At 39.3% G+C, this 26410-nt stretch overlaps 1 protein-coding gene across 1 annotated transcript; it reads right to left on the bottom strand.

Moving 5' to 3' along the window:
* Positions 1 to 1343: 1343 nt before the first annotated feature.
* On the bottom strand, positions 1344 to 26358 carry LOC100695088 (collagen alpha-5(IV) chain). Its single transcript, XM_005476266.4, has 52 exons — positions 26113 to 26358; positions 24742 to 24795; positions 23972 to 24061; positions 23053 to 23097; positions 22915 to 22959; positions 22757 to 22819; positions 22553 to 22609; positions 22369 to 22395; positions 20207 to 20275; positions 20026 to 20088; positions 19904 to 19939; positions 19647 to 19691; positions 19454 to 19531; positions 18747 to 18800; positions 18582 to 18647; positions 17171 to 17215; positions 17006 to 17059; positions 16792 to 16833; positions 16567 to 16636; positions 16365 to 16400; positions 16088 to 16258; positions 15573 to 15662; positions 15284 to 15367; positions 15086 to 15156; positions 14808 to 14996; positions 14470 to 14641; positions 14295 to 14384; positions 14040 to 14147; positions 13813 to 13907; positions 13197 to 13338; positions 12960 to 13070; positions 12325 to 12489; positions 12055 to 12144; positions 11722 to 11853; positions 11463 to 11561; positions 11279 to 11377; positions 7436 to 7575; positions 7177 to 7303; positions 7013 to 7093; positions 6741 to 6839; positions 6495 to 6542; positions 5929 to 6111; positions 5643 to 5773; positions 5329 to 5401; positions 5081 to 5155; positions 4875 to 5000; positions 4677 to 4772; positions 3516 to 3725; positions 3219 to 3396; positions 2999 to 3113; positions 2728 to 2900; positions 1344 to 2458 (listed from the first exon to the last, which is right to left on the bottom strand). Exons 1-52 carry the CDS (start codon positions 26182 to 26184, stop codon positions 2368 to 2370), a joined length of 4965 nt encoding a protein of 1654 aa, XP_005476323.1. The 5' UTR covers positions 26185 to 26358; the 3' UTR covers positions 1344 to 2367.
* Positions 26359 to 26410: the final 52 nt, after the last annotated feature.

Genomic DNA, 26410 nt, shown 5'->3' with positions numbered 1-26410 from the left:
TGACCTTTTAAAATAAGGGCAGATGTCTTTTTAGCCTATGTGAGTTGCAGAGAAAAGTGAAAGTGTGTGTCCTTCTAAAATGGGCGATAACCTTGAAGTGCATCAGCCTTTCAACAAGTCGCAATCCTAACCCAATTATAGAGGTGTAAAAGCTTGATATAGCTGGCTAAACAATTAGAAAGTGCACTGTCAGAAGCAGAATAATCCTGTTAAGAAGGCTACAGAGAGCACGTCGCAGCACAAGCGTTTCTATCCTCACTGACAACTGTCTGTACCAGAAGATTTGTATAATTCAAGGTGGCATTCAAGGAGTTCTGCATAATATATTAGGAGTTTCAGATGTTTTGAAACCTTTAAGCTCAGATTTGGTTCCCAAATATCCACAAATATGTAACATATTTGTTTTGTTTTTTTTAATCAAATATTTGTTTTACATAAAAGGTCACAGCTCTTCTTTGTCTCTTACTTGTGCTGGCTGGGTTTCTTATGCAACCACCATATTTATTTATGACTCTCAGCAATCAATATCTTGGAATATATGTGTGCCAGATAAACCACAGGATTTTGAATACAGTAGCGTTTAGAGGAATCACTGATCTGTTTCACATCCAGATTTTGGATCTGTTAATTATGGTGATAGATATGCGTGAGCGAGCTTGAATGACTGCTCCTTTGGGGACATCGCTGTAGTGATAGTTTTCAGTGAATAGTTTAGAGAAGAAAGATGTTATTAACACATTTAGTAAGACTTTGAACAAGGCCTCTGTCAACCATTTCTCATTTCATTTGTATTTTATCCTAATATTAGCTCATTCAAGTTGCAATTCTAAATATTGAGAATAGCAAAAAATATTTGACAATACTTCGATTCTTCAGTTTAAGATCTAAATGTCTGATTTTACTTATTTCTTTTTCTGAAGACACCAGTTTGATTTCACTTCTGCCTCCCAACAGTATATTTATAAATGGATGTGAGTCATAATGCTTAATCTCTCCATGCACCATTCAACATGTTGGAATTCAAAGAACTGCTTTGAGGAGTTACTGTTCAAATAACTCCATATTTGTGTGTGTGAATACACAAATTAAAAACTCCAGATTTACAGCATACATAGTTATTGTGACTTTGTTTGTTTGCAGTTATTTGGTCACTGACAGGATTTGATTAATCTTCAGAAATGATCTGAAATATTTGACACACACAGACACACACACAAACACACACACACACACACACAAGAAAGTGATATAGAGATATAACATTTGTATATCTCTATGGAAAAGAAAAACTATCTGTCGTCATTAAAAATACTGCATATTCAAATGACTTGAGCAGGTTTTACTATGTTTTTACTACTGTAAGTAATACCACATTTATTAGTCTTTTTATTAGTTTTTACAGCGCTGCATTGTGTCACTAGAATAATCCATTTGTGGTACCCTACCACAGTGCAAGATGACATGTATACATTTGCTAAACGTACCTTCAATAATGAAATCACAAAATAATACAAAGTCAGTAAAATTTCGATGTGGTGCAGCCAGTTATTGCTTCTAGAGAGACACAAAAATTCAGAAATATAAGTCACAACATCCTGAACATATTGTTTTTTCCTTGTCACGCCGGCTAAGTTTTGGTTTGGGCACTTTGTCATGTGGTTTTTTAAATCAGAAGATATCAGCCAATCAGAGTCAATTTTTCAAACAGCTCAACAAATATCAGGAAAACAAACAAACCATTTCTGTGCAGTGTAAATCTGAATCTGTTTGGTAGCTGAATGTAAAGTTGGTGTATTTTCCAGGACAAAAAAAGCCTTAACGTGATAACTTCGCACAGAAATAGACGTAGCAAAAACCAGACGGGAGAGTAAGATTATTTTCAAAGGTAAGAACTTTAATTAATTTAATTTAAACATGTTATGTACTCTTTTACATTTGTGTGTTGTATGACAGTCCTAGGCAGTTTTATTGTAGTGTAGTGCAGATTAAACTGGTTAATCTGCAGAACTGTGGTACGGTTGACATTAAAGGACTATATTAGGCTGGTGCACAGCAGGCTGTGGTGTCCAGGGTCACTTCTAAGTTATATCAAGTGTATATTTAATTGAAGCTGAGGATGCTTCACCTATTATACCAGATTTATATTATCTACAGGTTGGGAAACAACAATGACAGCTCAGTAAACCTCAGATTTCAGGCTTGACTGATCACAGACAATGAGCACTAAAAATACAAATGATTATACAACTTACTGCAAAGTAATTCTTTGACAAATCATAGGGCCCTCCACCAGACAAATCTTAGTTTAGCCTCTGCTTATAAGCCCAATATGAACATAATGAAGTGAGAAACAGACTGTTTATCTCTTCACCTTGATGCCCTGGGTTTTCTGCAGACTCGGCAGCGGCTGATGATGCTTTCTAGGAAAGGTCCCTTCACTGTCTGAGGTATGGGTTTACTGTAGGAGAACAACATACAGAGAAAAAATAATTACAGATAAATTAACAAATTAAAAGTAGAGTTTTGTGTACAGCTGTATACTGGCTTAGGTAATGTTAATTTTTTAAATTTGATACAAGTTGCCAAACCACAAAACAGCACTGTTCTGAGTTGGGAAACCTCTAAACAGCATTAGACAAAAGAGTAATGAAAGATGAACGATTCCTTGAATATTTAACTGAAAACTACAGAACTATGTCTCCTTAAACAGAGACGTGAACAGTTCACCCGAACATGTTGTTGGGGTCGAGGGAGGCCAGCCAGTAGCTATAGGAATCAGGATAGTAGTTACACGTCCCCCTGCCGTGACACTCTATAAAGGGCACTTGGCGGAAATTTTCCAGACATGAGCCAGGAGAAATCAGGGGCTGCGTGGATCCCTCTGCTCCAGCACCTGTTTGCTGTAACAGACAGTAAGAACAGAATCACTTAGAGAAACAAGATCTCTGAATTCAAATTTTAAAAATAGTAAAAATGAACAAAACACTGATTTCTTTACCATGATGAAAGAGTACCCAGTCCACAGTGATTCCCAACCTCTAGGACATTCTGGTATGAGAGTCCTCTGACTGTGGATGGCTATGACATTGGAGGTGGTTTCGCACACTGAGCACCTAAACAGGTATCCATATTATTTTATTCCACATAAGGTTAGAGGGTAGATGCAGGTGGCAATTTCAGTTAATGGTAATCACACTAAATACACAATCTTATCCCACCTGCTAATGTAGGATTTCAGCATTTCTCCTGATATGGAAACCATGTTCATAGGCATGGGAGTGTCAGTGGACAACCAGTATGAATAGTCATTACGAGAAGCATAGCGGCAGGTATTTTCAGTGTCACAGAACAGAAAAGGCATTGTAGAGAAATGAGGCAGACAGCTCCCCGTGGTGCCTGAGAGACAGTTTAAAACACTGGTAAATATGCAGATTTTATTTATTTTTTAATGATGCAAAGATGCATCTTATATATGCACATACAACTTCTGGGTGCGGTGTTTGCCATGCTCTTACCAAGGTCCTGCCCATGAGCTCTTTTATATCCATTGATGAAGAGGAAAGAGTAACCACTGTAGATGAAGCAAGTGCCGTGAGGACATTTGGGGGGGTGGATGCTCTGACTGTGCCTGACTATCAGGAAACTGTCGGCATAAGTCGGACCGGTTCTGCCGGGCAAACCTGCAGGACCCTTATGACCTGGAGTTCCAGGTCTGCCATCGGGACCTGCAGAGTGAAGAACATAATATGCAATGAAACGATATCATGTGGGCAGTTTTGTTCAAGGATATTTTTGGAATCTGTTGGGGGATGTTCTACAGTCACTACTACCTGCCACTGATGCACTGAGGATCTGTTTTAATGTGCACTGGCAGATAAAGTCACTGAGAGGGCATTATTATTTTTTCCTTATTTTTTCTTATTCACACGATGTAATGCACAACTGAGAAGCAGGAGTGCTACCAATACCAGAACCTTTATTGTTTTTCGGGTTGTGATGTGTCCAGCTATTTGAAAGGCAATTCCAATCATTTGCACACATTTAACACTTCACATTCTACTGAAATACTTGGAAAATTACACTTTTTCAAGTGTTTTTTAATTTCTAATGTGTTATTGGAATATACACAAACACACACTTTAACCCAAACATTTAGCCACACGTACACAAGTATTTTTGTAAATGGAGATTTTCCATTTTCGTTAAAAAAAAAATAAAAAAATCCCAACCACATGTAAACGCAAAAAACAAAGTCAAATGCTGTCAAGCACATGCCAAAGCAACAGGTGGCAATATAATCCTAACCGCGTAGAAATCTTGGCCAATCAGAAGTCTAGAAGCCTGGGAGGGAAAGAGTAAATAAAGATGGATGGTGCATAAAAGCAGTCTTTCTAAATGGTAGGACAGTAACTGCAGATAGTAAGATTAACAGCAAGCGTATTTTGTGTATATCTGCCATTGTAGAAATTCATCTCATGTAAACAATAACATAGTGCACAGCGTGACTAAATCTCAATTTTCCTTGTCCACACGTATACGCAAAAACTGGAGTTTTCAAAAATCTCTACCTTAGTGATCCAAAACGCTGTTTATGTGTGGACGAAATGTCCAAAGGCATAGAAAAAGCTGTGTTTTCAGAAATACCCATGTATGTGTGGACGTAGCCTTAAACACACCTGGCAGCCCTGCTCTTCCTTTATCTCCTTTGTGGCCTGTAAATCCAGGCAGACCAGGTGGGCTGAAACCCTGCATTCCTTTGATACCACGCTGGCCTGGAAAATAAGTGTTCAATAGCAAAATTTATAATTCTTAAATCACATATTACACAGGGAAAGGTAATACACGCAACAAGGATTAACTCTAAAAGTATTAACCTGGTAGGCCTGGTGGTCCTGGTGGACCAGTTCTTCCTGGAGGTCCCGGTGTGCCAGGGGGACCAGGAGGGCCTTGAGCTCCTGGTTCAAGTATCACTGTTCTAACTGTTGCCTCACCTTTACGCCCTTTAGGTACACAGCAGGAGCAATTAGAAAGCTATTTCCCCAGATATATGTAATGCTTAGCTTATCAAGCATTGACTCACCTGGTGGTCCAGGAATACCTTGGGCCCCTGGCTGACCAGGAGGGCCAGGGATGTACCCAGGCTCTCCAATTTTACCTTAAGAAAAACAATTAATTGGATTATCTCTTTGTATTGCTGCATGAATTCCAGCATATATCACAAAACATAAAATGTACCCTGATAAGTCTTATTTTTCTCTGCATGATGTGTGTTTCAAATGTATTGTGAGAAACTTGCTGCAGACTTTGTTACTCTTCAACATAGATTACCAGCAGGTCCTGGGAATCCTGGAAGACCTGGGTCACCTCTTAGCCCTGGGACTCCAGGTCTGCCTATTGCACCCTGGGGGGGCAAATGGAAATAGAAAGATCAGACTCTAATTATTGCAGTTAGAGTTTGAAGACTTGCCATTCTATACAAAATATTAGTTTTAGTACGGTGTGAAGAATGCTACAGGAAGACTTGATGAAAGATTACCTCAACTGTAAAACACATCTTTTGCTATGAACTCTCCATTTTAATCAAAAACTCATGTCTACTTTCTCTAGGCATTTGTCAGAGGTAAATTACTGTAAAAACGTACAGGTGGTCCTTGTGGGCCTGGATCTCCTGGTTCCCCTGGATTACCCTGGCTTCCTGGAAGACCTGGGTCCCCTCTGTCTCCTTTTAACCCAGGCCCTGCTGTACCTGGAGGACCAGGTGGGCCAGAGTAGCCTACATTGAGATTAGAAAGGCACTGATTATGGAGATAAAAGTAATTGAGGATGAGTGGCCTAGTGAAATAGGCATGCAAGAACTTCCATACAGTGACCAAATTACATAAACTGAAATCATCATCTGGACCTACAACTTATCGAGTAGATTCTAACCTTTCCTCCCAGGATATCCAGGTTCGCCAGGGTCTCCTCTATACCCAGGAAGACATGCCCCATCTCTTCCAGGTGACCCTCTTGGGCCAGGGATGCCATGTGGACCTGGAATTCCTTTGTCTCCTGTTAGTCCAGGAATCCCTGTAACAGACAACCCAGGGAGGCCAGGATTTCCAGGAGGACCTACAGGATGGAAAGAACAATTAGTCTGAATCAGTAAGGAATTATTTTAGTAGTGATGCATAATTTAATGTAATGGAACAGGCCTTTAGTATATTTTATTGTTTGATATTACATATAAATACATCAACTGATGAGTGCTTTGTTGGTTGCTATATGTATCTCTCATTATTTAACTTCCAGCATGCGGATTATACTGTAAGTACATCGGGTCTCTGGGTGTGGTTGAATGTATTCAATGTTTTTCCAAGATTATCTAAAATAAGAAAAAAAACAAGAAAAAAAACCCAACCAAATCCCAAAACGAAACCCTGGACCCTCACCCTCCTGCATAACCCCCACTCCCCAGCTCCTTTAGAGGGTAATGTGACTGGTATGTGACTCACCTGGCTGACCAGGGTCACCACGCTTCCCAGGACTCCCTTCTATCAAGACTGCAGAAGAGCGATATAAGGACAGATGAATTTGCCTGTACCATTCAGGGGTACCATTAGCTATGAAAGAGATAGCTATTCTACAGGCCTTTTTAATTTTAGACAAAAGAAAAAAGCATACATAAATACATAATTACACAGGATTATACATGACCTCAAAGAACCATACAAACATTTTTTATGCAGTATTTGGCTTACTAGTCTCCCCTTTCTGCCCGGCTGGGCCAGGAAACCCATCCAAGCCCTGGCTGCCTTTCGGACCTGGAAATCCTCTATTTCCTGTTGGACCCACATTACCTGAGGCAAACACATTTTAAAAAGTACACTTGATTAAACTTAAAGTATATAAAAAAAAGTGAAAGTACTATTTGATCATTTCGAATTAATCCTGGAATGAGACAATGGGTTGCACTTCAAAAATATGTGGTGAAAAAAGTTTCTTCATATAGTTGCAATTAAAAGGACTTTGCCTTGTGGTCCATTAGGTCCGCGTTGCCCTTTGCAACCTGGAGGGCCATCTGACCCTTCTGGCCCTTGAGACCCTGAGGGACCTGAGGCAGAAAGAGTGAAGAGAGAGAGTTGGGTAGAGAGGTAGAGCGTTAAAGCTGTCCAATATTTTATCAGTTGTACACACCATTTAGTCCAGTAGGTCCTGGGTCTCCCTTGAGTCCAAAAATTCCTGGTAAACCCTCTGTTCCTGCAATTCCAGGTTGTCCTTTCTGACCCTTCATCAAATTAGTATTAGTCAATCCTGGTTCACCCTGAGGACACGAAGGAAATAATGAAAGAGGGATAAAGAACCTATTGATGAACACATTTGTTTCAAATAATATAAACATTTGTATCTATTTACTGGAGTCTGCTCTACTGCATCAGTGACATTTAAATTCTACCTTTTGGCCTGCTGGTCCAGGTGGTCCATCTCCATTGTACTTTGGTTCCCCAGTAGCTCCTTTGCAACCAGTTTTACCCTGATCACCATCTCGCCCTGGTTTTCCCGGTATTCCTCGATCTCCTTTTATTCCCTTTGGCCCTGGCAGGATTAAATTGCTAGTAACACTTTCTAATAACTATACTACCATCATATTTATAATAATGACATTAACAAATAATTCAAATGTTATACTATTATTGAGATGTCTTAGAGCTCAAGGTTCTAATTCACAGTAGTTTTTCAACATTCGATTCACAATCTGAAGAGGGCCCTACACTGTAAAAAGAAATTCAGTAAAAATACAATGCATTGTTCTGTATAGATGTGAATGGATTTTCCATATTCATTATCTGCAGACGTGTTTCCGTACTTCTTAATTACTACAATGTATTGTAGGAGCAAGAAACCCAAAACTTGGGAAAAGTAAGAGGGAGGGCAGCCAGTACACTGACAGGCTTCATTTGGATGTTGGACTCTGGAGCTAGAGAAACTGCTTTCATATTTCTGTGGTACATATTAAAGCTTATACATTTTTTTGTTTTGTTTTTTTATTAAAATATGTTAAAAGATTTTTAATATGTTAAAATATTAAAAATGTTTTTTTAAAAGCTTACATGTTTTTATTGAGAAATAATTGTTAATTTATTTGTTAACTGATGTCTGCTGTGACCAGATGCTAACAGTTGCCTCTGGGCCTGTCTCAATATGAGTACTTGTGCGTACCTGGGTTCTTGTGGACTCGTGATAAGTCATCAGTCAGAGAACAAGTACCAATTCAAAAGCTGTGTCCCAAAACTTAGGCCGCATCTTTCGGAGGACCCGGCCTTCGCGATCTACGTGGGCCGGGTCCTTCGAAGACCGAGAAGGCTGGAAGTGAGCGGCTGTGAAATGGGACGTCTAGCCTTCAGATCTGCGTCACCGCTGTCTCGGTGGAGTTTAATAAACTCAGCCGTCTGCTCCTTGCTATCTAAAATATAACAGGACACTGGAGTAAATTCTCGACCATCTCACACTTCTGTTTAATCAGTTTTCTGTTTGACGTTTATTCAGCTGGGTGAAAACCCTGGAGGAACCTACCCACGTTTTATTTAATCTAATCTAATCTAATCTAATCTAATCTAATCTAATCTAATCTAATCTAATCTAATCTAATAACTTTAATCTCAGCCAAACCGATTTACTCAGTGTCAGGAGTTTTCCTGTATTGCAACCCAGGTCAGAATAAAGACGCTCAGACAGGTTAACGTGTACACGGGTGAGCCTGAGGGAGACTCGCACCCTGCAGTAAAAAGAAAGAGTCTTTATTCAGAGAGCACATACAGGAAGAGAGAAAATAGAACTGCAGGCACAGAGTGTAACTTCCCCATTTAGGAGTCTGCAGAGAGTGTGACTTCCCCATTTAAGCTGAAAGAGCAAACACATTTAGATAATGAAACGTACTTTTAAGCATAACATAATAAAAATCCTAAAATCCTAAAAAATCTCTTAACACTCAGGAACAAATAAAACACTGAAAAAAACCAAACAATAACATTTTTAAGTTACCTAAGTGACTTATATATCATGTTTAACCTGAGTAGCGGGGGGTTTAAAAAACAATGTGCCGGGAGTCCGCTGTTCTCGCCGGCTCTAGTGACCCTTGAACCCCCAGCTAGCTATCGATCTGGTGGGTAACAGATGTCTCCAAAAACATCGGAGCACTTTTGCAAATATGTGATGTCTTGATAAATCGAGCAGATATTTGAAGTTTACACAGCTACATTCTCGCCTGAAAATAAAAGTTTATTTTGTGACCTAGAAAGAGTAATAAGGGTAATATTAAAACTAATAGCTGCCGCTATTGTGGGAATTGACTGGGCCGTGCTATGAATTCTGGGATAGGTTGGGCCATGAAGGATACACCCGACCCCTCCTTCAAATTCGGGGAAATGAAAGACACATTTGTCAGCTCCATTTGGAGCAGCCTTCAAATTGGGACAGCCTTTGTCGCATAGCTGTGACGCAATCGGTCTACAAATGTGGCCTGTGAAGGTTGCGGCCTAGGTTTTAGGACACAACTAAAGTACGCATCAAGCCGAGAGCGCGAAAAGTTCCCGGATGTGTTCTCGCTGCGCCCGTTTTATCAAGCATGCATCCGTGGTGACTTGTGTGGACTTGGTACAGCTAAATATCCCAGAATGCATTTCGTCCAAAACTCAAACTCAGCAATGACATCACATATTCACAAAAGTGCGCCGACATTTTCAGAGACGTCTGTTACCCACCAGCTCGATAGCAGACTGGGAGCTCAAGGCTCACTAGTGCCGACGAAAACAGCGGACTCCTGGCACATCGTTTTCAAACCACCCGCGGTCTTTCGCTACTCAGGTTAAACATGATCTATAAGTCTCTTAGATAACTTCTAATGTTAATCTTTGGTTTATATTTTAGTTTTATTTGTTCCTGATTAAATCCCTTTGGCTGACTCTGAATTAGCTGACTCTGAATTAAACCTAACATTAAAAATATTTTATTTCAAGAAGAAACATTTTCACCAGGAACAGAAACAACGTGGAGATTCTGAAGGCTGCTCCAAAAATGATCAGATTATATTTTAAATATTTATTCAGTTCTCTTCCAAACCCCAGCAGCTGTCTGTTGTAATTTTTAAGTGTCTACTAAAATAAAACTAAAAGCGTTCTAACATCTCACCTGTTTTGTATACTATTTTTATTAATAGAGAGATTTCGCTACTCAGGTTAAACATGACATATAAGTCACTTAGATCACTTCTAAATCTTAATGTTTGCTTTATTTCAGTGTTTTATTTGTTCATGAGTAAATCGGTTTGGCTGTGATTAAAGTTAAGCTTCATAACAAGTTAATCACAGTTAAATTAAGTGCGGATGGCAGTAAAAACTCCGGACCGGTGACATCATCAAGTATGTTGGTGTTCCAATTGTACAAAGCGCAAGTCCGTACTCGCGTTCTTGCTAAATCCGGATTCCTGTACGAACTTACAAAGTCCGGACTTAGTGAGAATCTGGTACGGATTCGTGTACTTGAGAATTGAGAAAGGGCTTCCGATTAAAGACTTTTAGCTAGCTGACCAGCTGGCTAGACTAATTTGCTGGTTAACAGACTACAGTGGCAAGATTATTGAAAGTTTAGTTTCACCTCAGCACATTTATTATTATGTCCATGTTGTAGCACATAGAAATGTTTAGTTAATATTTGCAGACAGACACATTTTCCTTGTAACTGTCTAAACTCTAACAGTTGCTGAAATTGTGATTTATGTAATGCTGAGCAGGTGTATGTGGCATACCTTCTTTAAATCTGGTCAGTTTTATTCATATAGTACCACTTAATAGTCAATCAATCTTTACCTTGTATGGTAAGGTAAAGACCCTGCAGTGTTAATCTAGAACAAAAGTTCACTTGGATTCATTGATGAAGTGAATGCAATTTGGTAACGAAAGGTGAGATTTTGGCCAAAACTGACTACATATGTATACTGTATCATGAGTGGACAGTCATGGATGTAAATTGCAACTGAACTGTTTGGCTGAGACACAACAGCCACAAGGCATTGATTCTAGCTTAATCTGATCTCTGGATAATGTTAAATGTGCAAATATTGTTAAATTTAAATGCGGTTACATTTTTTGTTTATCAGGTGTCTTGTTTGTAGAAAATAGTTTGGAGCCCCTGGTAGAAAATTACCAGGACATTTTGTTTTTCAATTATTTTTTTAACAATATATATTTTTTAACATTTTTTCTTTATTTAACTTCAGCTTGAAGTAAAATGCAGTACTTACCTGGAGTCCCCCTCAGCCCTGCATCTCCTGGAGCTCCGGGATGTCCTTTAAACCCTGGTGATGTTAATAATCCATCCAACCCTGGATCACCTGGTGAGCCTGGGGACATACAGGCACACAGCATAAATACAGTTTGGCAGATTTACAAACGGAAATAATAACTAGTCACTGTGAATGTTTAGACCTCTTGGTCCAGGATCCCCCGGTGCTCCCACTTTTCCTCTCCACCCTTTTGATCCATTTCTGCCAGGATCTCCACTTGGACCAGCCAGACCAGGGTTACCTTGTGCAATACAGTTAGTGTTAAAATATTATTACCATATCCTACTCAGTGCCCTGTCCTAATATAATGTGGATCCTTTGTAAAAAAAAAAAAAAAATCTCAGAAACATTAAAGACTGTAAAAGAATATTTTTTGAACAAGACTTTACTGGAAAGTGTACCTGGTGGACCAGGGTCCCCTGAGTTCACAGGACAATTTTGTGGTGGAGCTCCTGGGGCACCTTTGGGACCTTGGTCTCCATTCATACCTGGGGGGCCTGGAGGACCTCTAGGCCCATCTGGGCCAGGGTCACCTGCAAATAGCCATGGTAGCTCTAACTTCATCAGTTTTATATAAATCAGTTTTTCATAAATCACTGTCACAGAGGCAAAAACTATCATATTGTTTCAGATCTGACATGACTTAACTTTGTTTTTTATATTTATTGTTTGTGTATATTATATGCATTGTGTGTGTGTGTGCGCACGTGTGTTTGTGTTGCATTTGTGTTTACCTCTTTGACCTGGTGGACCTGCAATTCCAGGCAACCCATCTGGTCCATATCCTGATGGCAATCCATCTGGTCCAGGGTCTCCTCTGGGTCCTAACAGAAGTGAAGTTGAATATTTTGATAAAACTCGATGCATTGTAAAAACTCATAAAGTAATTTTGGTATTTTCAACATCACATTAAGTACTCACATACATGAAAAACCCTGACTTTTTAACTATTCCATATTGATGAATTTAAATATGAATGGTCTATCAGATAAGGAATAATGTACCTGGTTGACCAGGTAGGCCATTTTGTCCTTTGATTCCTTTTTGTCCATGATGTCCTTGTGAACCTGTTCTTGATGGCCCAGGAAACCCAGGTTCACCAGCAGGGCCAGGAATACTAAACCCAGGCAAACCTTGATTTCCCTTCTCACCAGGAAAGCCATTAGGTCCTAAAATATACAACCCCCCCCCCCCCAAAAAAAATATATATAAATAAATAAATAAAGGTGAGGAGCAAAGGAAATATAATATATAAAAATATTAGTGCTGTCAGCGTTAATCTCGTTAAAATGACGTTAACGCCATAACTGCACTAATGCGGCAAATCTCCGTTAGCGAGTTAATGCAGATCTCGCCTTGCGTGGGGCTGCATGGCGCTAACGTGCTAAACAAGCTAATGCGTTGATGCCGTGCAGCCCCACGCAAGGGGGGATCCGCGTTAACTCGCTAACGGAGATTTGGCGCGTTAATCCGGTTATGGCGTTAATGTCATTTTAACGAGATTAACGCTGACAGCACTAAAAAATATATAAATTTATATCCAGATTGGTATTACTAAGCTTTTACCTGTTTTTATCTGTCTGTACTGTCCTATCAGGGCTAACATCAAATACACCACACGAGTCTAGCATAGACTAACCTTGAGGTCCTTCATAACCACTTGGTCCTGGTTCTCCACTTGGCCCAGGCAAGCCTTTACATGATTCTTTGCTACCAGGTAGCCCTGGAAGCCCTTCAGAACCCTTTACTCCTGCACAAATCAATAACACAATCAATGTAGCAAACAGATCAATATCGTTGCAAGTTTGTGCCTTATTATGTGCTTATGAAGAGTACAGTTTTGATTTTAGTCAATAGTCAGTTTAGTCATCAGTACCCTTTTCTCCTGGAAAACCAGGACTGCCAGTTAGCCCTGGATATCCAGGTAAGCCAGGATTCCCAGGATCACCTGTAGGCCCTGGATCTCCATCTTCACCTGGAAGCCCTGGAAAGCCTGGAGGCCCAGGGTTGCTATCACCCTGTTATTAGAAAAATAGAGGACATCATTTATATGTTTGCATTCACTACTTAATCTGCTTCCAGAATGGCATTATATTGCAAGGTATAATGTTTGGTAATGTTTGATTATGAAGTCTTTGATTATGAAAAAAAATGCTGATATTTACCATATATAGAGAGTAGCACAATAATTTCAGTAGTTTCTTACCAAGAAGGCAGGAAAAAATTGTCTCAAATTATTCAACTCTTTATCATTTTTCTCATTTTTTCATTCATTCCCTGATCTCCCTTCACAAAGAACTTACGTAACATGAAGGAAGCAATCATTTGAGGGGCCAGTTTTTAAAATCAAATACCTAGACAATAATGTAAAAAGTAATTTTTTATTTTTTTATTTTTATTTTTTTGCTTTTATGCCTTCCTGTAAAGACCAGTAAAGTGCAATAGAGTGTTTGCTATATAAAGATGTCTGTTGTATCAACTTTGTTTCTAACCTTTGGTCCCGGAGGACCAGGAGGGCCTTCTTGGCCTGGTTGACCTGGGGAACCTCTACCTGGAGGGCCTGGGACACCTGGTTGGCCCTTGTCACCTGAAAAATACATATTTATCAGTAAACACATAAATCATCTATGTGACTAGTCCTCATTTCCTTTTAAGACAGTCAAAGTATTCTCATATCTAGGAAATATTTTATGTGTTTGCACAAATTCACAGAACCCACCTTTCTGTCCTTGTTTCCCTGGCATTCCAGGAAATGACAAAGGGCCACGTTCTCCTTTCTGGCCTGGTATACCTGGTAGTCCTAGAAGACCTGGAGCCCCTGGATGACCTGACATTTGTTTTGGTGATATAAAATATGTTTCTCTTCTGCTATTATAATTTAGCCATTATTTTCCATCCATCCATCCATCCATCCAATTATTCATCCACCTATTGAGTTATGCATCCATACAACATATCCACATGCAGTACTTACCTGGGCTTCCAGGTGAACCTGGCCAACCTTTCAATCCAGGTGGGCCAGGAAGTCCTTTACTGTATATGACTCCAGGTTCCCCCTTTTCTCCTGCAATAAAGGAGAGAATGTATGTTAGTATTTTACTATATTTAAGTTTTTATTAAATTTTAAATTAATCAGTATATTATATAACCTGGAATTCCTGGCAGCCCTGGAAAACCAGGTACCCCATTATCTCCTTTCATTCCTGGAGGCCCAGCAGGTCCATAACCCACTGGCCCAGAGTAGCCGTCTGGTCCTGGTCTGCCTAAAGGGCCTGGTGGGCCTTGGACTCCACGGTCTCCCGTTTCACCAGAGAAGAGATACTAGAGAGTGGGCAGAATACTTGTTCTAGCTATGACTAAAAAATTTTTTTGTTTTGCTCCTGTACATGTTAAAACCTCTGAAGTATCAAATGTGACACCTGAGATGTGGAATTGCACCAGGCAAAAAAATGTCATGTAAAACTCAGATTTGTCAACAATTTCTCACCGGATCCCCTGGAGGTCCTGGATTGCCTTTGTGACCTGGCGATCCTAGAAGCCCAGGTGAACCCGGATCCCCAGGCCTCCCAAGCTGTCCCTGGTCCCCTTTTTCTCCCTTTGGCCCAGGAACACCAAAGGAATATGACTCTCCCTTCTCTCCTTTTCGACCTGGAAAACCTGCTTCACCAATTGGACCCTTTGGAAAAAAATTAATATTAAGTGTTTACATAGATAAAGAAAAACAAAACAACAACAAAGCAAAAATTTCAAGACATGTTTTCTTACAGGTCTTCCTGGTAAGCCTTTAGGTCCTGGGAAACCGGGATCACCTTTATCACCTTGAGGCTGATTGAAGCCTGAGCGGCAGAAATAGTGCACATTCTAGTTTTAAATCTCATTTGCTTTCCATCACTACCAGTAAAAGTGCATTTGAATGCGCAAATCAGATAGAATAAAATGCATCAGTTATGCAGTGCTTGTTACCAGGAGGGCCAGTTTCACCCCGGGGACCTGGTGGTCCTGGGAATCCTGATCCAGTACACTCATAACAGGGATCCCCCTTTTGTCCTGTACAAAGAAACAAACATTTTTTAAAATCTCAATTATTGCACAATATTTTTTTATATATGAGATTCAAAGGCCTTGATGACAACTGCACACAATACAGTAGTCTGCTAGTAAAAGTAAGTCATAACAAGTTTGAAATAAATAATAAATACTAACTACAATGGTTTAAAAAATTAAAAAAAGAAGGCTTTAAAAACAATCGAACCTTTCATTCCAAACACCCCATCGTATCCCATGGGTCCAGGCGATCCATTCACTCCTTTAATTCCTGGCCGACCCTTGGTAACTCTGTTAGCTACAAACAACAACAAACTTAGTTTCCTAATTACACTTTCAAAAAACGTCCTCTAAATATCTGTATAATTATTGCAGTAGTATGTTATTAATATCCTTCACTATAGTCATTTAGCCTATATCTAAGAGTTTAAAAATCCATATCCACTCTGTTCAATGACTATCACTGGTCCACAACATACATGCTACAATTCTATAAATAAAAAGCTAAACTTTCAAGGTTATTTGTTTATTTATTTGTTTTGTTAAGCATGATAGAGATTGAGCATTTAATTCATTGTTGTTTTGTCTCTTCCACAGCTGTCTTTGTCCTGTCTTCATCCACTCACCCCCAACCTATTGTGACATGACATCTTGCAGTAGGTTTATTGTTAGCATTTGAAGTTATAGTATTTGGAGGATTTGGGGGAGAACATTTTTGCATACTTCTGTCTTCAGGGATTCCAGGTGGGCCCTGATCTCCAGGAGGTCCTTGGTCACCAGGCTCTCCATCTGGACCCGGAGGTCTGATATAATCAGCCCCAGGCTCCCCAGAATCACCTTTTAGGCCTGGAAAGCCCTTGGGACCACGTAGGCCAGGCAGATCAATACCTAATCCTGTGCAGGGTAAAGTGAGAGGCCATGAGCAAACTTTACAAAATAAGCTTAACATGTGGATAAAGGTACAAAGGATGTTATTCTCTTTCAAATTCTTTCTTCACACCTGGAGGTCCTCGTGGTCCAGGAAAGCCCAGAATACCTGAGAAAAGAATAGTCACATGTGTTATTACTGTATGGGTAAGTTGGCTACAATAAAGCAGGGTTTGTTTTCATCAGCTCATGACTGGTGCTGGCTTTGACTTTAGGATTTGCTATTCTGTTGTATATCTTCTTCATTAGTTTGTATATTATAGAGTATTATGCACCCCGAGGCCCAGGAAGTCCAGGGGGCCCCTGAGGACCTGGATCTCCCATGTATCCTTTGATTGGCTCAGTCTGTAAACAAAATTGCATTGGACATTTTAGAACAACAGGAAGTGATGGATTCAAATAAAATCCACAGAAATTCATTCTGTACCCATAACAAAGACTACTGTAGCATTTTTCCCACCATATAAGGATTGTAAAGTAGAAAACTGTCATAAACTCACATCTCCACTTGGGCCAGGCGGACCCCTATTTCCCTTTTCACCCTATATAGAGGATGCAAACAAAGTGTCATGCAAAACATTATTAGCCCTTCAAGAGATTTTGCTTTGGTACTATACCACCTTTACTGATTTGATTTAATACTTTAATGTATGAATGCAAATTTTAAAGAATTTAAAGAATCTGAATAATTAGTAAGAAGAAAGGATAACTGACCGGCACTCCTGGCACTCCTGGATATCCTGGATCCCCTCTGGGGCCAGGCCTTCCCTAAACAGATATATGTTGTATTCAACAGCCACATATACATATATATATATATATATATATATATATATATATATATATATATATAGGTTTTTAAGCATAGCAGAACAGTACCAGAAATCCACGTGGTCCAGGATCACCATCCTTGCCCGGCTTTCCCTGTAAGGACAATTAAGGATAAGCATGAAGATTCATATAAGCTTGAGTTTTTCAGGATGAAGTACACATTTTCATTTATTTTCTCAGTACTTTTTTACTTAGGTCTCAAAAATACAGTTTTTAGACTGTAAAATGCCAAATGTTTGTGATCTTCATGTAAATCTTCATGTTCCTCAAAAAATCGTTGGTTGCCCTCTGCCACCTCTGGAGGCCATTGCCAGATCCTTGTGTCTCAGAAAAACCTTAGCCATTACAGGCGACCCCTTGCACCCCGCCCACAACTTGTTTGACCTGCTGACCTGTGGTTGGCGCCTCAGGTTAATCAGGTCCCACACCTCCAGACTCACTCACAGATCCTTTCTGTAGGGATTTCAGATTGTTAACAAACACTATCCCCCCACACCCCATCCCTTCCTACCCACCTCACCAATCTGAGTCATGGCCTGAGTAACCCCCATCACTCAGGCCACTCACATATGGACTCTATACTCAGACCAAATCCTTTTGCACTGCTTCCAAGCACTTTGCCCTCCAATGTGTGCCTTTCTCTTGTTTTGTATATATTCCTCTTGACTGTCTTTTGTTTGCTATTTATTCCTGATGTCTTTACTATTTATATATTTTTCACCCTGCACAGTTGCTGTGGAGCACCCATCATTTCATTGTACAATGACAATAAAGAGCTATTCTATTCTAAAATGAAAATAAGTAAAATAGGCCTTCAAATAAATACATAAAAATTAAAAAAAATCTCAAACAGGAATTCAATTCACATTAAATATTCTTATTCAAAGACACATATGTGGTCTTTGAAGCAGTAACTTCTAATATATATGAAAGGAGAATGTGACCATATCAGGGTTGGAGCTTTTTGAGGACCCTTTTAAGCAATGCTGTGCCCCCCTCAGTCTGAAGTCACACTAATAATATGTAGAATAATCCTTTTCTTTGATTTAGAGACACTGCTGTTGTCCCTGAACTGGGATGGCCTAAACAGAGAGCTTCATAGGCCTAATAATAAAACTATGCAACATAATTATGTTTGTTGTTGGTTGCTGCTGTCTTAGCAAAAATAATTTTGATGAAGTGATTACTATAATGTAGATAACCAATGACAGTCTTTTCTCTCGTCTTAAATGGCAAATCACATTGAGTTTGATGTTGCATCACTGCCCTCTGCTGCTCATCCTCGTGCTATTCATACTGGTGCTGGTAACCCTTTGGTGCAAAGGGAAGGAATAAAAAATAGAGGGATGTGTGAGAAATGTGGAATACCAGGCACAATAAATTGATTAACCGAATGCCATATGTTCTGTATACATAGTCAAATGGAAAAACTGAGTAGTAATGGGATGCTGTGTCTTACCTCTGGACCTGGTAATCCTCTGTCTCCTTTTGCGCCTTTACTATATTGTCCATAACCAGGTTCTCCCTGGAAACAGATTAAAATAAGGACAAGAATCAGAAAGTTTTTCTCATTTTAAAATTAGTGAATGTATTCAATTGTCTTGAATTTTAATTATGTACTTACCGTTGAACCTTTGCAGCCCTTTTCTCCTGTATCTCCCTTGTCTCCTTTTATCCCCTGATTAAGAATTAAAAAATAAAAACAACCGAAGTTATGTTCTGATAATTTCAATGACAGTATTTCTGTATTAGAGTGGCAGGATGTGGAAAGAGCAGTTCAGGGACCAAATGTTTAGAATTGTATTTTTACATTTTTAAATTGTATTTTTAAATATTATATCTGTATTTATTATGCTTTATTTGTTTTTCATTTTGCCTCATCCTTTTTCTAAGTTTGCTAGTTAATCATTTTAGAAAGGAATTAGAAATTTCATCAGTTTGGTCCCAAACACGGCAGCATGTTTTGACTACTTACCCAGTTGCCTTGAAAACCGTTACCAAACAGTTCTGGTAATGCACCTGTGATTTTTTCTCATAGTGTCACTATTCGCACATTGGGAACATATGCCCTTCAAGATTATTTTAAGTAATGTTTTTTCTTTGCCTTCTTTCATCTCTTCCCATTGGTAAAGAAATTTTGTCTTTTTGTTCTGTCGATTGAAATTAGCAGGTTAGTGCAGGTTACTGTTCAATCAGCCACTGCAAAAGTAGGAAAATATTCAGCCCAGTCACTGAAGAGTGAACAGTGTGACGTGAGAAATCGTTGGGTCATTTTCCAAAACTAGAAAGGCAATGATGATTTTGTTGAATTACATGAAACTGTTCCTGTACCTTTAACACGAGACCCCCTGAGACAAGCTCCTTGATCTGAGCTTTTGGTCCAGGTGGACCTGATGGGCCTTGTCTCCCCTGCAACATAAAAATTAAAATTACCCTCACTGAAAAAAAACAAGACATAATATACACAACTGTTGGCATGAATTATGATACAATGCTGCCACAATAATAGTGAAAAGGAAACTACCTTAGGTCCTTGAGGTCCTGGGGAAACACTAATGCCTTCCTGACCCTAAAATAAAAGGTTTTTTTTTTCATAAAAAAGCAAATTTTATTCATATTTGCTTTTATCAGACAGTTCACATGAATAGTTTTAGGGTGGGAATAACTCACGACTCACAGAACCTCAGCAGCTGTGGTTTTACTTTTTTGACAGACTCATTATCACAATTCAAGCTTTCAAACCTGTACACACATGCGCAAATTTAATTTTAACAGCATTACCTTTGGTCCTGGAGGCCCTCGACGTCCAGGACAGCCCTGTTCATAAAGAACTTACACACTTAACATCAAACATCACACAAAAACATGTCATCCACAAAAATCTCAGAAAAAGCTTTGCTTACAACAGATCCCCTTGGTCCAGGTTCACCAGGTTTTCCATTGTATCCAGGTAAACCTGGAACTCCCTGAAATTCAAGGAAACTTTGCTTTCAATATAAAATAAACATAACTGTTCAAAAATAAATATATATGTGTGCCTGACTGACAGGATTTATTTATTAAAAGAGCAGTCTAAAATGTTACCGGCTGTCCATCCCTCCCAGGTGGTCCACGGGGCCCTGGTTGTGAACTGCCTGGTATCCAAGATTCACCCTATGAAAATGAGGCATCAAAAATGTAATAATACTTTATAGTTGCGGTTAATAAATCTTGTTAGTAACTGGCATCTGTAGACTTTGACTGTCACTTTTAAAAGGTTTTTATCAACCTTGGTAATGTGTTGTGTACCCTAACCCAGACATAACCGCACATATTTCAAACTGGTTAAAAGTCAGCGCTTCCTCTGAAATTCCTCAAACTCAGAATTTGTGTCACAGCTTTGAGAATCCCCCTTTTTTCCCTGATGGCATGGATGCATGCTTTTGACACAATTTTGTTCAGCCACCATCAAAGGAAATGTGATTTGAAGACTGGTAAATGTTAAATACCACAACACAGGGACACATATAGGTGTACACATACACACACAGAGCTTGTATTTTCTGAAGCTTTTAGAGGGTCAGTTCTTTTAAACACTAGTAACACATTTTCTAGCATTCTTGTGCATTCAAATAAACATGAACAGTTCCCAGTAGTTCTTGCCCAAACAATTAGCTTTCTAATTGAAATATTTACATTGGTAAGGATAACTTTACAGATGAAAAGAAAAACAAACAAACAAAGAGAAATCTGGAAATTAGTGACCACAGATGGATTAGGTATCAGAATCAGAATACTTTATTAATCCCGAAGGAAATGATAGGTTACAGGAGGCAGCACACTAGTGGCACATGTGCACTTACAAAGGAACCTTCTGACCAAACTTACACAAACAACACATTGGGAAGACATGCCAGAGAGGTAGGCTGATAGGAAAAAACAATGAAAATACATAACATGAGGTGAGAGGAGGAGACAAAAAACCCAAACTCTACTCAGACTGAGCTCCTAATGGGAGAACAGTTTGATAACAGAAAAAAAACACCTCAGCACAAAAAGCACATGACCATAGAAACACAAGACAAGCAACAGGGGCGGGTAAAGGGTAAGAGAGAGTCGATGTGCATCCGGTCCTGCAGCATGTCTGCGCTGGATGACCGCCATCTTCTCCGGGAGGGGACAAGCATTGAAGGCGTTTGGAAAGGGAGGGGGGATGAGTGTGTATCAGTGTGTGTGTGTCCAGAGTTCAGACAATGTCCTTCGCCCTGCCAGGCTAAGTGAACAGTCTTCCAGCCAACCCAGGTGGCCTTGCATAGAAGACACAGTCTAAACACAGTCGTTATCAGTGTGTTTTTGTTCATCTCCAGCCTTGAGACCACAGCTGGCGCCGAAGTGGTAGCTGCATGAAGCGATGGTGGTTTTTACTTTAGTGCAAGCAACTCATGAGATTTTCAAAGCTGTTCTAACAGTCCGACACTGGTCTCTCAATCTACCGTTGGAGAGCGGTGAGCTTCTCCATGACGTTATCAAACTTACGCTCCGTGATGTTGTCATTCTTGTGCTCAAAGAGCAGATTCTGAGAACTCACAACCGCAGTGAGCTTCTCCAAAATGTAATCCAATTTGTGCTCAGAGGTCTTATTCTGAGTGTTCATGTGTTCCGCTTTCTTTAATCTTCGATAAGCCAGGGCCAAGCCAGCTCCGATGAGCAAGAACCCTGTTATCATGGTTCCGAATAGGTAGATATCTTCAGCATCTTCGATCGACAGTCCCGCCAGGCACACGACCCTCCAGTTATGCCATCGTGTATCTGGCAGGGAAAGTACCTCCAGGACACTCAGGCTCACCCGAGCCCAGACTTCTCGTTGAGAAAAGGGTGTCAATTGCATTCAGGGACCAGTTGATCAAATCCATAATTCCTCTTTTAGGTTTTAGAGAACAGACTGTGAGAGAGTGTCCCAGGGAAAAGTAATACAAAAATACACGAGACTAGACAAGGACACAAGAGGCTAAGCAGGGAAGATAAGGGAGAGAGGAGAGGAGAAAAGTGCGACCGCCTTCGCCAAGAGCCAAAGAGCTGAGGTAGAAATGAGTTCAGAGATCTAGAGACAACAGAGAGGGCAACTTCAACGTCATGATTTGTTTTATGATGCAGGATCTTGCTCTTAAGCTTCTTGAATGACAGCCATTGCTGAGCAATTCTGCAGACACATCTTTCCCTGGTACAAAAAGAATTTAGCACAAGGCCATGAAGCGGCTTATCATTACCTTAGATCCAGGCCGACCCGGTGGACCCTGTGGAGTAAAAACAAATATTCAAACATTTATTTATCAATTGTTAATTTGGGTAATTTAAAGGATGATGCAATGAAATATGATACCAGAGTCGCTGAGAAGGGTAGCAAAACAGACTAAACCCCCCCCCCAAAAAAAGGTTTTGTTTTGTTCTTACTGGCAGTCCATCAGGACCGGAGGTCCCATGTATACCGGGAGGTCCGTCTTCCCCCTTCTGGAAAGTAATGCGTTGAGAACATGCAGTGAAATTACAATCTCTTTAACCTATAATATGCTCTTTCAAATTAGAAACCCCAACCCTAACCCTGAAAAAAAGTTCAAAGCATTGTAGGTCCACAGCTAATATGCAATATTTTCATACGTCTGTTCCATTGCAGCCTGGGGCTCCCGGGGGGCCCGAAGGCCCCTGTAAGCCTGGGACACCCTATATAAAACACAACAGACATGTATGAGGATCTTAAGAAATATATATGTGTGTGAATCATATATTAGACTTGTATACACAACAAGACAACTCACTGGTAAGCCATGACTCCCAGCAAACCCCTCTTTGCCTTCGAGTCCCTGTAATGACAGAAGCGAAAATAGCTTTCATTTTTAACATACATGTAGGTGTTATTGACTAAAAGACAAACAGACATTTCTTTTTTTTATTACCGGATCGCCTTTTGGTCCTGCTGGTCCATCATGCCCAGTGTTTCCCTGTCATAGTAGGCAAACTTTTAATTAATCCCTAAGGCATGGTATAGTAACACATACAGTCATGTAAAAGAGAAAAGTTTCATTCGACTATGAAGTACAAGCACACCCTTACTGACTCCATAGTATTTATCAGGGTAAGTACACAAGTGCTGCTTAATCAAATTAACTTATCATCGGCAATTGTGAGCACCTCTAAAAAGCAGAGATTCTGCAGTTTGCTGGTCTGGAGCATTTAAGTGCATATTAACACAGTGTTCCAACTGAATTTACCCCCAAATCCCACTGCGCAGTGCTCAGAGAAAATTTCTATGTGAACAAACCACAAGACTTCTAGAGCAATGACAGACGAGACTGAAGTGGAGATGTTGGTCATAATGCTCAGAACCACGACTGGTGAAACAACACAGCATATCAGTGTTGTGATGCTCCAGTCAACAAGGACTCAGAACTCAACCTGTATAGTAGTGCTGTGGCAGGATCTTAAGAGAGCTGTGCATGAACTAATAGCTGCAAACCTCAGTGAGCTAAAGCAACATGTGAGTTGAAGAGTGGGCCAAAATTCCTTCAAAGCGATGTGAGCAACTGATGAAGTTACAGAGAAAATGATTTCTTCTTTCTTCAGGCTGTTAAATCACATGGTGTCCTTAGTTACTTAGTTATTTAATTACTGAATTTCCCGGAGGAACCTACCCGAGGTTATACTACAACATTTCGTGTTGATTTTTCCTTTCATTTAACAAGTTCAATTAAAAATGTGTAGGCATATGAGAAACTTTGTGAATTATATATCAAGTATAGTAATATAAGATCTAATTTAGAATGACACTACAAACTGTGTTAATATGAGAAAACTTAATGAGAGCTTAAGTTTTACCTTTAGTCCCATCGGCCCAGTGGGACCATCTGGTCCAGGACGTCCTGTTAGCCCAGGGGAACCTGGATTTCCTGGAAATCCTTTGTCTCCCTGTGTGTGTGAATGCATGAATGAAAAGTAAAAGGACACAGAAAGAAAGGACATAAGGTAGCAACCAGTAAACAAACAGCAGCTTCATTGGTATTGTCACTTTATAAGTAAATACGTAGCTGCTGTTTTGTGGAATGCTTATGAAAATATTGCCAAATATAACTGGTATTGGTACATTTATTAGCTGTATGTGGTTAAAATGAGAGAACAAACCTAGTGTGTAAACACACTGAAATATTCGTTCATATCATTTGTAAAGGATATATTTAGCCATACATTCATTTTCTTTTGTTTATTCAAGATATAATTATTATTAATTTGTGGATGCTTGACACTTGATAAAACCATACAGTTCTACATAACAGTAAAAACAAAAACAATTTACTTCATCATTACATTACAGTAATGAATGACTAGAGAATTTTATATTTATATGACGAATTTGTCTATTTGCATATATTCCTTCTAAAATGTGTTTCATCATCAAATTATTTGTTACTTTGAAACATTATTTAATAAGTGGAGTGTACACCATAGAGTCACAGGAAGTACAAATGTTGCTTTGAGAAAATTTAAAATATCAAACAGAATAAAGGTTTTGTGAAAAGAAGAAATAAGTAGCTGTAAACTGCAGGAGGATGAACTGAGTCTCTGACACAGGCAGTGAATTAGACACTTACCCTGCTGCCTTTCACTCCATCACAGCGGCACCTTGATCTTCTGTTGCACACACACTAGAAGAAAGTTTAAATTTTTTAATCACTAATGCACAAAATAAAAAAGCAAAATAAAATAAAAATAATTGTATTTTTGACAAATTGTCAAATATTTGTAATGCAATGCTGCTTCCTCAAAGTCAGTTGTCCTGCTGACCGTAAAGTATTTTTTTTTTGCATTATGCTGCATATACTGCATTATTTTTTTTTAAAAAGCAAAAATAGTTGATTTATGAGTTTTTTCACCGTAGCTTTGGTATGAAAGCAGATCTCATTCCTTTTCTGTTGAATCCAACTATTCGGATTTTGCAGGCTACAGTTCCTCAAGGCAGTCTTTAATCATACTGTTTTTTGTTAGTATAGTGAGGGACATTCCTTGTACTTGGGGCTAATTTGTGGAGGATTAGCACTTTTAAAGCAATTTGCCTTAATAACATCTCTAACTCTGCTGTGTTAATACCCTCCTGAGTCTCTATTGAACACGGTGGCCTTTAATTAGAAAGCTGAACACGTATTTGCTTGTCAGCAGTGGAAAAGGTTTAGTGAAGCTAACAGACTTTAAAAAGTGGGGAAACAAGTAATAAAAAAGAGTAATCTGCTCAGAGTGTTGTTTGTAGTCTAAATATCTGGCCACACTTGAGCCAAAAGCAGCTTAGCAAGAACAGCTAGAATGATAAAACTGTTATACCTACATTACAACTTTTAATTCATTTTTAGCTTTTTTTGCACATGAAACAACATCAAACTTTTCCATGACCTACTATAAAAAGGCCCGCCAACATAGCACACTGAAGAGTGCTGTACACATTACCTGATGGAGTGCATCAACAAACAGGCTGCAAAAAAAGCATCACATCTCTTTGGGAGATGTTTAAAAAAAAGTTACAGGATGCTTTTTTCCAGTAAACAGTCATTAAGGTGCTCACAGAGTTACCAAAAAGAGAAAAAGAGAATCCTATACAGCATTAATATTTAAGAAGTTACTGATCTACAGGTTTGAGAAAAATATTCAATGTCATTCTTGAACCTATTTTTTTTTAGAAGAAAAGAAAAACGCTACATTTAGTAGATACAGATTTGAGTTGTTATGTGGTTTTCTCTCGAGCAATGTCGATTAATAAGTTAGTACAGCTCAACAACAAACCCAGTCCATGCAGGGTGACATGAAGGAAAGCAACACAATTTTAAAATCCAGAGTCAGGCACAAAAGAGACAATGTCCCATGTGTTTATATTAAAAAAAGGTCAGTCAGTGCAGTGATGGATTATAAGTGCATGCAAAGCTTAATTTAAAACAATCAATAAAGCTAATTAGGAGAAATATGAAGGATCTTACCTTTTTTCCATCAGTCATCACCAGCATTGTAGCAAACAGGATTATAGGAATTATGAGTGTTGGAGTTCCCATGGCTTTTCTTTCTGCATTTACATCAGTAGTTCAGGAATAACCGCAGGAACTCCAGGGGGGATAGTTGTCTTCTTGAGTGCTCTCCTCTGTCACCGGCTTTCAAATTTCACTCATCTACCGCAGTGCTTTGGGTGATGTTACGTGACGGCAGTCCTCAATCAAGGTTTTCCCATCTGACTTTATGACTTTAGATAGTACAGCCCAGAGAAGTTGTTTAACTTGACCT

Source organism: Oreochromis niloticus, linkage group LG18 (assembly GCF_001858045.2).
Source record: "Oreochromis niloticus isolate F11D_XX linkage group LG18, O_niloticus_UMD_NMBU, whole genome shotgun sequence".
In the NCBI taxonomy this organism is placed as follows: Eukaryota; Metazoa; Chordata; class Actinopteri; order Cichliformes; family Cichlidae; genus Oreochromis; species Oreochromis niloticus.
This window is presented reverse-complemented; position numbering and strand designations above follow the sequence as displayed.

What these genes read in the sequence shown, in the direction of transcription:
- LOC100695088 (XM_005476266.4), bottom strand. Translation starts at nt 26,184, where the DNA reads ATGGGAACTCCAACACTCATAATTCCTATAATCCTGTTTGCTACAATG. An exon ending in CAGGACCAAAAGGCGATCCG is followed by an intron (nt 22,960 to 23,052) that starts GTAATAAAAAAA and finishes CTGTCATTACAG; the next exon opens with GGACTCGAAGGCAAAGAGGG. An exon ending in AGGGAAACAAGGACAGAAAG is followed by an intron (nt 13,908 to 14,039) that starts GTGGGTTCTGTG and finishes TGTATTTTTCAG; the next exon opens with GTGACAAGGGCCAACCAGGT.